The 14,888-nt window shown below is 39.8% G+C and overlaps 1 protein-coding gene across 1 annotated transcript in view; it reads right to left on the minus strand.

The window, feature by feature from the left end:
- The window catches only part of ITPR2 (inositol 1,4,5-trisphosphate receptor type 2), a 538,352-nt gene that overhangs the window by 405,198 nt on the left and 118,266 nt on the right, over window positions 1-14,888 (minus strand). Inside the window, exons 6-9 of the mRNA XM_060113623.1 lie at window positions 11,467-11,565; window positions 11,112-11,195; window positions 10,670-10,816; window positions 6,210-6,305 (exon numbers count right to left, since the gene is read on the minus strand). Of these exons, the coding sequence (XP_059969606.1) occupies window positions 6,210-6,305; window positions 10,670-10,816; window positions 11,112-11,195; window positions 11,467-11,565 (426 nt within the window). The remainder of the gene's footprint in view (window positions 1-6,209; window positions 6,306-10,669; window positions 10,817-11,111; window positions 11,196-11,466; window positions 11,566-14,888) is intronic.

The raw sequence follows: 14,888 nt of genomic DNA on the forward strand, positions 1-14,888 counted from the left end.
TATAAGACAGGAATGCATAATTTATAAATAATATAGGTCAGAAGAAGGAGGGATCTGTGGTGGGCAAATTTATTGAAGAATTATTCATGGAGAAGGTAGCATATGAGCGAAGCCTTGAAGGATAGGTAGAATTATTCAATATGACTGGGAGAGGAGGAAAGATTATCTATATAAAATTGATTCTCAACAAGGACCTACTGGAGAGCACAGGGAACTCTGCTCAGTACTCTGTAATAACCTATATGGGAAAACAATCTGAAAAGAATAGGTATATGTATATGTATAACTAAATCGCTTTGCTGTACACCTGAAACTAACACAACATTGTAAATCAGCTACACTCCAATATAAAATAAAAGTTAAAAAAGAAAATAAAAACTAAAACTGCAAAAAAAAAATGAAGAAGAAGGAAGAGGGGGTAAAGAGGACAGGCAGTGCAGGCGGAGCCAATGCCAAATAGGTGAGAAAATGAGCCTTGATGAGAGAAGACCCATAAATGTCATTTACGGAATACTTTTTATATGCTTCTAAGGCTCATTCATTTCCCCATACAATTATCCTATTAGAAGGGACCCTTAGCCCCATTTTCCAGAGGAGGCATCAAGTGAAGTACCCCATGCAAAGTCACACTGCTGGCGAGCGGCAGGGTTATTCAGAAGCACAGGTCTGAGGGCTTCAAAGCGACATCTTTTAGTTCTGATAGCATATACCTTCCCTCTCACCTCCACGAGTACTGGTGTGATCCAAGGTAGGAAGAGGTCGGGCCAATGGGGCTTTTTGCCACAGGCTAAAGGGTTTGCATCTTCAGAAAGATTTTGAATATCACTGGGAAAATGTCTGCAGAAACAGCGCATTAAAAATCCTCACTTGGGGGCTTCCCTGGTGGCGCAGTGGTTGAGAGTCCGCCTGCCGATGCAGGGGACACGGGTTCGTGCCCAGGCCCGGGAGGATCCCACATGCCGCGGAGCGGCTGGGCCCGTGAGCCATGGCCGCTGAGCCTGCGCGTCCGGAGCCTGTGCTCCGCAACGGGAGAGGCCACAGCAGTGAGAGGCCCGCGTTCCGCAAAAAAAAAAAAAAAAAAAAAATCCTCACTTGGCCGTAATTAGTAGGAGACAGAGACAGATGATGAAAGAAGCAAAGTAACCAAGTGTGGGGTTCACGTAAGAGGTGAGAGCCCCAGCGACATCAATGCTGAAACGGAAAGGAGAAAGCAGATGCGGAAGATTCTGCAGAGACAGTCAGGAGAACCTGAATGCATAAACTGAGAGAGAAAAACACGTTTACCGTGACTCCCATGTTTTTAACCCAGAGCTAAGAAAATTCACTCTCTGTGGGGAAACACTTCCAGCTTAGATATGATTATTGAGTTTCAATGGCAGTGAGATACCCGAGATCCAAGTCACGACCCACTGCAGCCACGGGAGTGAGTGACAGAGAAGAGAAAGAGCAAACAGCCACCACTAAGCTCTGAAGGGAGTCCTCATGTAAGAGGCCAAAGAGGACCAGAATGAAGTCAGGTAGAGAGTGGGACTAAGTCAGAATAGAAAAGCGGCAGAGAGAGAGAGAGAGAGTAATATCATGAACACCTAGAGAGAGAAAGTCATGGTTGTACCACCTATCAAATTAAAGACAGCTGCAACTGTCCCTCTAACAATAGCAAGAAGCAGACCACAAGTTGTAAGTCCATAATTTTTGTTCATTTTTTAAAAAAAAAAAAAAATGTTACTTTTTTATAATGAAATGTCTTTTGATCAATTTTTATTATATATACCATTGAAGTTATAAAATCATCACATGTGGATTTGTAAATAATTATATGTTCCTCTTTCGAATGACCAGGCATTTCAGAGCCAGCCTATTATGCTGACTGTTAGGTCTAGAAAAGAAAAGAAGGGAAAAATAACCTTTACTGGATGCTTATATGTACCAGGCATCATTTCTATTTTGATATATATTTATACATGTGTATAGGGTCTGGTATGTATATTTCTCTATTTTATATATAAATATTGTATGTGTATGTATATATATGTGTTATATATGTTTGTGTGTATATAGAGAGAGAGAGAGAAAGAGAGAGAGAGAGAGTCCCTTTTCATATACTATGGCTGGTATATTTGATAGAGAGCTAAACATTGGGATATTTAAAACTACAGCCCTAATATCTCTAAGATTCTATGCTAATGTACAGGTTCTTGAGTACAAAGTTTTTACTTAATTAATTAAATCCAAAGACTACTGTATAGTTAGGAAATAAGTGTTTACTGCCATCTGGTGGAAGTCCGAACTATCTACAAACAAATAAGCTAGCAGTCTTTAAAAGGGCAATTATAAAATCTTTAACGAAATTATTTTGCACTAGTCCCTCCATCTTGTTTTGGAAAGGATCATCAAAAGTTATTGCTTTAATAATATCCAAAGAAAGAAAATGCAGCAGATCATAAATTATGATATTTGATTTATCATTCTCCCATGGCTATAGAAGAACTATTTACTAAGGCTCCCATATTATCCTATTCAAAATATGATAAATTTACTTTCTGCCCCACAGACATGGTTGTGAACTCTCCTGAACCAATAAGGTGATACAAGAAAAAGATCTATAGCAACATGGCACAGAGTGTGCTGACATTAAAAGCAAAACTGTCCTGTATATTAAAAGCAAAACTACATGACTGTTCACTTTCCCCTCACCTAATTTCTTGTATGGCCCACAGAAATTATAGGAAGACAGCCTAATAATACAGTACTGTAATGCATTATCTGATGCAGCCACAAATGCCCTGATTACCTAATTCATAATTAAATACTTTGTTCCACATTTTGTCCATGGGTTTCTAGCACTGCATATTACTCAAAAATAAACCTTGAATTCCCTAAGACAATACTGTTGGAAATATTCAAATTGAATAAGGGTCCATTTCTAAATGTTGGTTCACTTTAGTAACTTAGAGAATAAAATCTAAACAGTGTTATATCACTGTCCTAATTCCTAGATGTTTTCCACAATTCACACACATATACACACGCAAAATATGGTGCTATTCTTGGATAGCTTGCAATTTATGTGCTTTGTCTCTATAGTAAGACTACAGAATCTTCATCGTACGAAGGGTCTAATTTTATTTAGTTAGTTCCCCCTTCATTTCTAAACAAACAATAAGCTTATTACATTTTTCTGAATAACTTCGCCACCCAGTAAGTACTGGTTAAATAGAATATCATGTTAAGGAAGTATAAGTAAAAATTTTAGGTGTTTTTTCTCACATATGCTTACACTTAAGGTTGCAGCCCTTTAAACTTACTGTGAGATTTATCATGGTCTTCTATAGATGTTAATAATGTAAACATTACACAAAACCAGTTATCTCAGAAGTTTATGTATGCTGGAAACAATTGCAAAAGAGATGTCCTAGTGATGAGTTAATCTAATTCTCCTCTAGATTGCAAATTCTTAAAGAACAAGGACAAAATGTTAATCATCTTCGTTTTTTTCACAATAACAAAGTAGTGCTTCCACCTAGTAGACTGTCAATAAAGGGTTGTGTAATTTCAGTATAACGGAGATCAGGGTTTCTCAACATTGGCACTATTGGCATTTGGGGCCAGATAACTCTTTGTTGTGGGGTGTGTCCTGCACATTATAGGGTGTTTAGCTGCATCCCTAGCCTCTACCCACTAGATGCCAGTAGCCACCTCTCCCCAGCAGTGACAATAAAAATGTCTCCAGACATTGCCAAATATCCCCTGGGGACAAGATCACCCTCGGCTGAGAACCACTGGTACAGATGAAACAAGGCAAGTGTAGCATTCAGCTTGGATACTATCATTAATCTTGTTTTTTAACTTTGGACAAAATAAATCACCTCTTTGAGTCTGGGTTTCCTTTTCTGTAAAGTGAAATGATTGGATGTGGTTTCCTTTTCCGTAAAGTGAAATCATTGGATGTGTACCTCATTGTCTCTATGATTCATTCATTAGACTATCTAATATTTACTGAATGTAAATTAAATATCAGACACTGTTCTAGGCACAAGGTAGCCAGTGGTGAGCCTCTCAACTTTTTTCCCCATTAAGTCATCTGATTGACAAAGAAATGTCAGTTCTGGAAAATCAAAATAATAAAAATAAATTTTAAAATAGTAATAATAAACACTACTACATAATTTCTGTCTCCTTCCTCCCAGTGGAAGTGAAGGGACTTAACACTTACTGAATACCTTTTATGTACAAGGTGCTGAAAATTCACAAGATATTCTTTAATTCCAAAAATTCCCATGTAATATATATTATCACCTTTTTTACACACAAGGGAACTGAAGTTCAGAGAGGTTAACTACTTGCTTAAAGGCAGAGAGGTTGTGAGCGGCCTACCTGGGACTTGTCTTCCCACTACTCTAGGCCCTCTTTGCCACACTGGCCAATATAAACACCATAAGCTCAAAGGCAATTCAAGAATTACATCATCCAATTCACCAGGGGTGCCTCAAGCACATTAAATTAATATTTTAAATTATAAATCGGTGTGCTGAGAGTGGAAAAGCTGGGGGAAAAGAGTAATACACCACCAAGTCCTGCCCTGTGATAGGTCCTTCCCTTTAATATAAAAACAACTCATCCACCTTACTTTTTCTAAAACTACTTCATAAAAGTCTGTCTAATTGGACTCTTACTCTCCTTTTATTAATATTTCTCCCCCTTCACAGTCATTATCTGAAAACTCAGTCAGCACTTCTTTCTGCTTCCTGACTTCCTCATCCCTTCCTCCACCCCCTGCATTCCGGTTTCCATTAAAAATGCTCTCAGTGGGGCTTCCCTGGTGGCTCAGTGGTTGAGAGTCCACCTGCCGATGCAGAGAACACGGGTTCGTGTCCCACTCCGGGAAGATCCCACATGCTGCGGAGCGGCTGCGCCCGTGAGCCATGGCCGCTGAGCCGGCGCGTCCGGAGCCTGTGCTCCACAACGGGAGAGACCACAACACTGAGAGGCCTGCGTACCACAAAAAAAAAAAAAAAAAAAAAAAAAAAAGCTCTCCGTGAAGTCACAGATGACCCCGTTCTTGCCAAATATTGTGACATTTTGTCCCTGACCTTTTTGGTAGCTTTCCCCCCTTGCTGAAACTCTTATCTTCCCTTGCCTGGCCTCTGTGACTCAGCCCATTTGATTTTCCAGTTGCTTCTGTGACTTCTCAGGCTGCCAGTCTTTCTAATTTTACTTAATTTTAAGACTGTTAACTTTAATTTAAATAACCAATGTGTGCCTGGTGACTACCACATTGGACAGTGCCACTCTGGAGTGGTCGGCTTTGAACACAAATTACTTAGAACACTGCTCTTTAAGTTACACATAAAATCCATTCTCCTTGGGGCTTCCCTGGTGGCGCAGTGGTTGAGGTCCGCCTGCCGATGCAGGGGACACGGGTTCGTGCCCCAGTCCGGGAAGATCCCACATGCCGCGGAGCGGCTGGGCCCGTGAGCCATGGCCGCTGAGGCTGCACGTCGGGAGCCTGTGCTCCGCAATGGGAGAGGCTGCAACAGTGAGAGGCACTCGTACCGCAAAAAATTAAAAATAAATAAATAAATAAATAAATAAATAAATAAACATACTATTTTATGTTTATAAGATACTATTGTATCTACCTACGCTTCATTCTGATTGTCAACATGCATTTAGTGGAGAAAGAAAAGACCCTTCTAAGTCTTTACCATATTTATTGACAGTTTTAGGGCAGTGCAGTATCTCAAGGAAAAAACCCTTTCCTCTCCAATGGTTTGAACGATGAAAGCCACCCATCAGTAAAAGAATAGCCACAGAAGATCAACCAGAAACTATCTAGACTACACCACATCGACTATGCGCTGATCATGGCTCCAACGCAGACATTCTGAAAGAGTGAAGCTAAATAGCAAATCTCAGAACGCATCCCACACAGATGTAAATCAGATACCCCCTTCCAGATGCCCTTACAGCAAACTAACCACACAGTTCTGTTGTTGTGGTTGCTGCTGTTTTCATTTTCAAGACAAAAATTATTTTAAGGTTTTAACTAATATTTACATTTTGAGAACAACTGACATGCCAATCCAGAACACGACAGGCAATAATGAAATGTGCATAATAACTGTTTCTTCAAATGCAACATCTTCTATATTGCCTGTTCCACTATTTCAGAATCAGGGGTCTAGCAGCACTATATCCATTCATCTTACCTCTGCAGCTAAATAGTTCCCGGTTGCAAGATGTTTAAACCTGAACAAGCTGTTCCATTGTCCTGCACCTCCACGGCATGGGTCATGATGAACTACCTACAGACAGAGACACAAAAATAATGGCTAAAAGACATGCATGTTCCTGGCCAGCAAATGCCAACAGTTTACATGGGGTGCCCGCCTGTTCATGCTAAACTTGTCAGATCTAATATACGTTTTCAGGAGGACAATGTGGCAGAAAAACAAAATTCCCCATAAATGAGTAATTGCACAGTTAACTCACTGGGCTTGCATGATTCTCACACCTCACAGCTGCAAATACAGATGCCTTACTTCAAAAGACATGTTTCCCGGGCCAAAACTGTAAATACTGTGGGGTTTCCCCATATTTGTTATTCATTCATTCAACAGATTATGAATGAACCTGTTGCCTACCATGTGTCAGATACTCTTCTAGGCAGTAGGGACCGCAGTAATGAATAAGACCAGAGCTTTCAATGAATAAGATTTGGCAAGTGCCAGGAGGAACTAAATAGAGTGCATGACTGGGTACCTAGAGTAGGCTACTTTCTATCGACACTGCAATCAGCATGGGCACTCTGGTGGATAAGAATGAGACAGTCATGGGCTTCCCTGGTGGCGCAGTGGTTGAGAGTCCGCCTGCTGATGCAGGGGACACGGGTTCCTGCCCTGGTCCGGGAAGATCCCACATGCCGCGGAGCGGCTGGGCCCGTGAGCCATGGCCGCTGGGCCTGCGCGTCCGGAGCCTGTGCTCTGCAATGGGAGAGGCCGCAACAGTGAGAGGCCCGCATACCAAAAAAAAAAAAAAAAAAAGAATGAGACAGTCATGCAGAGAGATTGGAAGAGATCATTCCAGGCAGAGAGAACCATAAACGCCAAGGCCTGGAGGTCTGGATTAACTTACTTCCTGGCCCTTTCCATGTGTTGCCTGTTTACTAACACCATGTCCTTTGATACCTGTCCTAGCAACCTGTCTTGCCCCAGGTGCTGAGCCACTAGGCTCACTGAGCATGAAAGTGGGGTCTGCAACTGTCACTTATGACAGGTGACTCGGCGTTGTAGCAAAGCTCAGGTTTTCCAGTCCAAAGATGACTGTTTATGAGTCCCAGCTCCACCAGTTACTACGGTATGATCACAGCAAGTAACGTAACATCTTCAAGTCTGCTTCTTCATGTACCAAGTGGGTTTAATTCATAGGATTATTGTGAAGATTAAATATCATAATGCATATTAGAGTGCTCAGATAAGTTCCCACTATTCTCCAACAGACTAATACTCTTTGCCTCCTTCTTCTCATTCATACTGTTTGCCTCCAACCCCAGCATCAAATTCTGGGTGCTGACATACAGGACTTTCTAATGCCTTTTGCTAGACTCCAGCTCCTATGTGTTCCGCTACTCCAAAAGCTCAATGAGGTAATGATGAAAATACTTCAAAGTGGGTGAAGTCTTACAAAAATGCTCCCCCGGTAGCCAAGCACCTGCCCATCCTTCAAAGCTCAGTTCTCACACCGACCTTCTACCACCAATCCTTTGCTAATCCCACCAGCGACTGTGATCTTGTCAATGTTTGAACTCTTACTCCTTTGTGAGAGGCATAGATATCTTTAAGAATCTGATCAAATCTAGTGGTTGTCTCACATACACACATACGCACACACACCTTTTGTATATACCACTGCTAGAGGTTAACAAATAACTTGAAGCTCACCATGAATCACAGACTAAGAACTCCTGTCCTATACACTAGCGGGTCTAGCAACAGTAGTACAGCTCCCTAGGGGACAATTTTCAGATAGGGAAGGGAGAGTGTTTTCATTTATCACAATGATTTTGGAGGAATGCTAGTGGCATGAATGGGCAGTAGCCAAGACATTAAATATCTTGCAATTCACAGGAGAGTTCAGCATAGGCTAGATATTGTGTACAACACTCAGGAGCATCCCCACCCTTCAAAGTGCTCCCCTGTAGCACCAGGGCGGGAAGCAGAGGAAAGTGAAAGAGAGGCTCCTCTTAGGGCTCCAGTAAAGGTGGTGGCAGCTGCCTTGTGCAGGCTCCCATGGGGAGGAGCGGCTTCTGGCACTGCCAGATCTTCAGATAAGACCACATTCCCCGCCCCACTTTCTCCCACCCAGTCCTTCCAACAACGTTGAAACCTAATTTCCTGTATTAAATACCTCTCTGCTTGAAACACCTGACGCTCAGGCTTCCTGACTGAAGCCTGGCTGATGCAGCACACAATACAGAAATGTCCCATAGTATTGCAGAAATAAACCTACCACAAATATAAACTGGTAATGCTTTAACATGTAATCATACTAGAAAGCTTTTACATCAAGTTATATGAAAAGGCGAATCATTTTAGAGAAATTCACTATGGAGAAGGAAGCTTAAATGGATCCAAGACATTGTCTCAAAATTATTGAATAATCTATTCACCCTCTCCATTCTGACTGCTCAATGGGACGCAGCATTTCCAATCACACATTTTGCTGGAAAGGATTTCAGTGCAGAGGTACAGTTACAGCAAAAGCTATAAAACTAATGGTAAATATATAAGACGAGAGATCCAAAACTCCTTTTAACAGACTTAGAACCAAACATTAAATAGACAGAGACACGTGAAATGCAGGGAACTCACTGTGTAGGGAAGTTGCTATCTGACTTTTTCATCACTGTATTTTGCTAATAAAGTTTTAAAATAATATTTCACATTATTGCTATCCCTATATTTTGAAAATTTTGGAAGCACAGTGATAAGGAAATGTGTATTTTAATTATGTATTTATCTTCTGGTTGCCTGTTATCTTTCTCTTACCCTGATAAGATAAGCTGTGGGGTAGGCTTCTGGGAAGAATATCATGTAGTTTTGGTGGTAGCTGTTTTCCCCAGACCTTCTCAATTCCCTTCACTTATTGAAGGATATGGTCTCCAAATATATTGAAGGATATGGTCTCTTCTGAATGCTAGAGCCTGAAAGTATGCCTCAACATGAGTGGTGTTTCAAGATAAAAACTATGCTTTTGTGCCATTTCATCTCTATTCTAAACCATGTCATAACTTAGAGAATTATTTTGACGCTTCATTTATAATTGAGGCTCAGCTCATTTGCATAAACATGATACTTCCTCATTTTCTCTGTTTCAATAGTTTGGAATTTGCCTCATTATCCCTATTTCAATTATAGTGATTTTTTTAAAATCACGTACAAATAAGTCTATTCTGTTATTACTTCACCTAATAATAGATATTATCCGATGGCACACATTTCCCTCTGCTCTTTCATTTTCCTGTACTGGTCTAGAATGTCTTCTGATCCTCTTCTTCTACTTCTCTCAAATCCAAATGTATCCATCAAAGATAGATATAAATATTTTATCTTCTAAAGTAGGTACTTACATGTTGAAATACATATTGTTTTATATAAATTATTTTTCTTTTGTTTCTCCTTTATATTAGAATTTGGGCATTTTAATCATGAGACTATAAAATAATATTAAATAGGAATTTCATTTTCATACATAAAGGAAGTATAACAAAATATATGCTGAAAAAGAGGTGTGATGAATTTGAAATGGTTGAGAACCACTGCTGTAGGGTCTGGATGTCCATTAAATCAAGATGGAACTGGGCTTCCCTGGTGGCGCAGTGGTTTAGAGTAGGCCTGCCGATGCAGGGGACACAGGTTCGTGCCCCGGTCCGGGAAGATCCCACATGCCACGGAGCGGCTGGGCCCGTGAGCCATGGCCGCTGAGCCTGTGCGTCCAGAGCCTGTGCTCTGCAACAGGAGAGGCCACAACAGTGAGAGGCCTGCGCATACCACAAAAAAAAAAAAAAAAAAAAAATCAAGATGGAACTTATCAGGTTGTTTGTAGTTAACTACGTATATCTTATCTCTTCCATGGTGCAGAAAGGTCCTTTAAAGAAAAATCCATACCTTACATTTTCTTAATTACTCTATCATATTGGCACACTTAAGCAAATATCTCTTAAAGGATGATGAATTCTTAACTATGGGTCTCCTCGCTCCAATAGAAACGGCATCCCCAGAAGACACAAAGGTTCTTTTCAGTGACTGTGCACTTCAGATCCTCACTTACAGTGAGTCCTCCTGCTCCATTTCAACCCCAGTGCCATTCGAGGCACAAGGCCTATAGTCTGACCGGTCTTGACAACACTTCATGACAGAATTTTAAAAAGCTAAATCATATATATGCCCTTATTAAATGGGAGAGAGAGAGAGATGCCCCTGAGAAGATAGATAAAGAAAGTAGCAACATTTCAAACTGGTCACAGCAGTAAAGAGGTACAAGTGGCTTCACCAAAATTATTGTTTTATGGGTCTATCACAAATGATGCTTATAACAATAAACCAATCAGCCTAGTGACCTTGTCTTATTGATATAAGTATTTATTAAAAGCCAGAAAATATTTACATACCTCTATTTCCCAGAGTGCTTTAGAACTGGTAGCAGAAGTGGCTGATTGACGCAAAGTTGTACGAAGGAAAATGTGCTGTTTTTTCTCATATTCATCACAAGTCAGAAACTTCTCTTGTTCCGCATGAAACAATCGAACAACATCACCCTAGAAAAACAGGTCAAGAAAACTATATTTCCAACAAAAGTTTGAACAAATAGACATAAGAAGTGGGTGTCTCTCTATAGTTTTGATACTCTGGGCCTTCTGCTAACACTTGGCTTTTAATGAGTATGTATAAATATACATTTCCAAATACAGGAGGGAAAATTCAATGTGAGTTTTAAGGTTTATAGTCACATTCTAAACTTCAAACCTCAGTGAATACACAGGTTTCGCATCTAGAAGCTCAGTAAGACTACCTTCAATTCTTCCAGTAAATGTCTAGGTAGCACATACTTACCCCTTTTAGTACATCCTCTCGATAGGAACTATATTTCATGAATAGAGTGATTTTCCAGCTAGTGTTGCAATTAACAGCATTCACCTATTAATGAAGAAACATTAAGTTATAAGACTGCAGATTCAATTTTATACCAGAAATTATTACTTCAACTAGTAGAAGGAGCAGAAAGAACAACTTTGGTATGTATGTCAAAAAATATCTTCAAAGGACCATCTGAAATCTACATGTACCTCAGAAATATTAACTAGCATAACTGGGCTTATGCTTATGAAAACAATGAAAGAAACTATGGGGCTTTTTTTTCCTCTCATGAGAAAATCAACAAATTCATTTCCTTTCCTCCTGAACTTACCTCTTTACACCCTGGATTATCGAGAAGCTCTATGTTGCTGGCATGTAGTGGCTGTCCTGCATTCACGGGCATCAAAACAACTTTATCTCCAACAACAATCTGGGAATCAGAAATAAGTTGCAATTGAGACACTGCATGGGTCTGTGGTGTTATACCTGAAGCTAAAAATAACTGCACAGAAGTCCTCGTTATTGACTGAACATTTGACCCATTTATCCTCCATATAAATTTTAATTCTTTTTCTCTTCGAGGTAAAATATCTTCTGATAAACGATCATATAATCATGTCCCACAGTGCCTATCAGTCTGGATTCATAAAGCTGGTGTAGATACTTTTTTTTTTTTTTTTTTTTTGGCCACGTCACACAGCATGCGGGATCTTAGTTCCCCAACCAGGGATCAAACCCACAATGCTTGCAGTGGAAGCGTGAAGTCTTAACCACTGGACCGCCAGGGAAGTCCCTAGATCCTTTTCTTATTGGTCTCCTATTTCAGTTAGAGCTTTCTTAATGTCAATAAATAGGTCAACATCCCTCCACACCAGGTCCGATGCCAGGATATACAAAGAGTGAATGTACCCACCACAAATAAACCAATCTGCCTAAATATTAGAATCACTTCAAGTGCAAGTAGGAAATCTTATACATTTGTATTATCTCCAGAATTAAAAACAAATCTATTTGATCTTCCCCATAGTCTCAGAAGTTTATTAAACATTCTAATGTCATCTGGATTCAGAGAATGCAGAATCAAGTGACCTTGTAGGAATACATTTATAGTTTGGGCCTTGGGCAAATGGTTCACTTTTGTCTTAAACATCCAACACTAATATTGCTCCTTAAACCTGGTGCTCATTTTTTTATCTCACTTTTTTTATTGGAGTCCAGGTGCTTTACAATGTTGTGTTAGCTACTGCTGTATAATGAAGTGAATCAGCTATATGTATACCTATATCCCCTCCCTCTTGGACCTCCCTCCCTCCACCCCCCATCCCACCCATTTAGGTCATCACAGAGCACTGAGCTGAGCTCCCTATGCTATACAGCAGGTTCCCACTAGCTATCTGTTTTACACATGGTAGTGTATTTACGTCAAACCTCATCTCACGATTCACCCCACCCTCCCCTTCCCCCCACTGTGTCCACATGTCCATTCTTTTTTTTTTTTTTTTTTTTTTTTTTTGCTGTACGCGGGCCTCTCACTGCTGTGGCCTCTCCCGTTGCGGAGCACAGGCTCCGGACACACAGGCTCCGCGGCCATGGCTCGCGGGCCCAGCCGCTCCGCGGCATGTGGGATCTTCCGGGATCGGGGCACGAACCCGTGTCCCCTGCATCGGCAGGCGGACTCTCAACCACTGCGCCACCATGGAAGCCCCACATGTCCATTCTTTACATCTGCATCTTTATTCCTGCCCTGCAAATAGGTTCATGGTCATTTTTAGATAAAAATTAGAATCAGTTATGGGAAAAGTGCTCTAAAGAAGTAAGTCTAAGTTGATTTTTTATTTATGCTATCATTAACAATGTCTGCTTAATCTTCAAGTATTTTTATTCATATCTCAAATTGTGGGGAAATGACGTTGTGTTTTCTTAATGATAATAACGAACAGTTATTTTATAGTTATTAAAGTTACTTTTGTTGTTAGGTTCTGCTAGAAGACTTATTGCTGTAGTTACCTACACTCTCCTTCAGAGAATTGCTCACCATCTCAGAAATGAAAACCAACACCTTCCCTCTGCATATTTCATATCAACTAAATATTAAAATAGATTAGTAGACAACTGAAAAACAAATTAGGACTCAGACAGTAAAAACAGACAGAACTTTTTCTCCCTGGATCTGAACCTAAACCAAGATTTTAAGGAACACAATTTCACACTTTTAATATAAATTAACCTTTAATAAATTATACATAGGAGTCTACATTCACCTATAGTATTGTTGGCACAAACTATATCTGAAGATTCAAATGTGATAGAGAAGCCTCAAGCTCATTAATGGAGCAAAAGAAGGTTATCCTTTAGTTTGCAGGAATAGCTTCTCTTATTTACAGGACTGGTCTCTATTCACCATCCTGCCTTTCAAGTCCATAATCAAGCAGATGCTGTGACTCAAAATATCCATCACAGAAACTCTTTATATGTCCAGATAAGGAAAAATCATAAAGAAACTGTGTTGAGTGAGAGGATGAGGGGGCAGAACTGGCCTATATTTGTGTAAAAAAGGGAAGGAGAGTAGGAGTGTATGCATAAGAAATTCTCCCAGTGGTTAACTGTAAAAGAGAGAACTGGGAATTGAGGACGTGAAAAAAAAGATAAGAGACAGACTTTTCCCCATGTATCTTTATATTGTTTTCTATCTTTGAACCATGAATGGTTACCTATTTTAAACAATTAAATTATAAACAAAAAATAAAAGTCAACATGACATAGACATATTTTCAACATCCCCTCGAAAAACAAAAACATGTGTTATTGCACATGACACCAAGGCAGCTCCAAGTCTCAGAATCATGTAGAAGCCTGAGTAGTCTTCCATACTATAAACACCGGGACTTGATACCACATTCTGCCAGTGCTATATCTGGTCTTCCAATTTCTTAAAGAACAATTCGATTTGGTTCACTGTCATTCTTACCTGTACCATACAAATATTAGCCAGTAAGTTGCTAAATATAATGACATATTTTAGCTATTTCTTTCCAATTAAAAGAATACTTTTGATTGCACCTATATTCACTGCTCTAAGCCTTACTATTTATTATAGCTGTCTGTATGCTTTGGGCCAATCCCAAAGTTAGTTTTACCTCAAAACACCACCTGTAAAGTCCCATATAATTTTAAGAGACTAGCCATATAGCCAAAATGTCACCAACTCCAAGGATTCATAAGAATGGTATTCATAAGGAGAATCTAACATTAATTCACTAATTTCCAGGTCCTAGGTCTTGTTCTTGACAATAGTTACTTTGACTACCCACGCTGAATAAAACTTACAAATGAAATGGACAAGACGTTAATCATAAGATATAAAAAGAACAGTAAGAGGTACCAGGAATAACACAAAAGTGTGTAATAAATAGTCTCTATTTTCAAGGAATTCACATCTACTTAGATAACTTGGTAAATATGGAACTTGGTAATATTTTCAGAAGAGTACAGGCATGGAGCCTGATCCACTGATAGGGTCAGATGCCTTCTGAGAAGTCACATATTTAATGCAGAACTTGAATTTTCTGCCATATCACATTCACCCTAGTGCACAAACATTTAAAAAAACTGCAATTCCAAAAGCACTTCTGTTGATTCTATGTTAACAGCCATGTAAGATTCATGAGCGGATTTTACCGAAAATGAAGAGCAATGTAATGCCACTGGCAGCTACCCTTCTTTTGAAGTGGCACCTGATGTGGTGAAAAGAAC

This window comes from Mesoplodon densirostris, chromosome 11, assembly GCF_025265405.1.
Source record: "Mesoplodon densirostris isolate mMesDen1 chromosome 11, mMesDen1 primary haplotype, whole genome shotgun sequence".
NCBI lineage: Eukaryota > Metazoa > Chordata > Mammalia > Artiodactyla > Ziphiidae > Mesoplodon > Mesoplodon densirostris.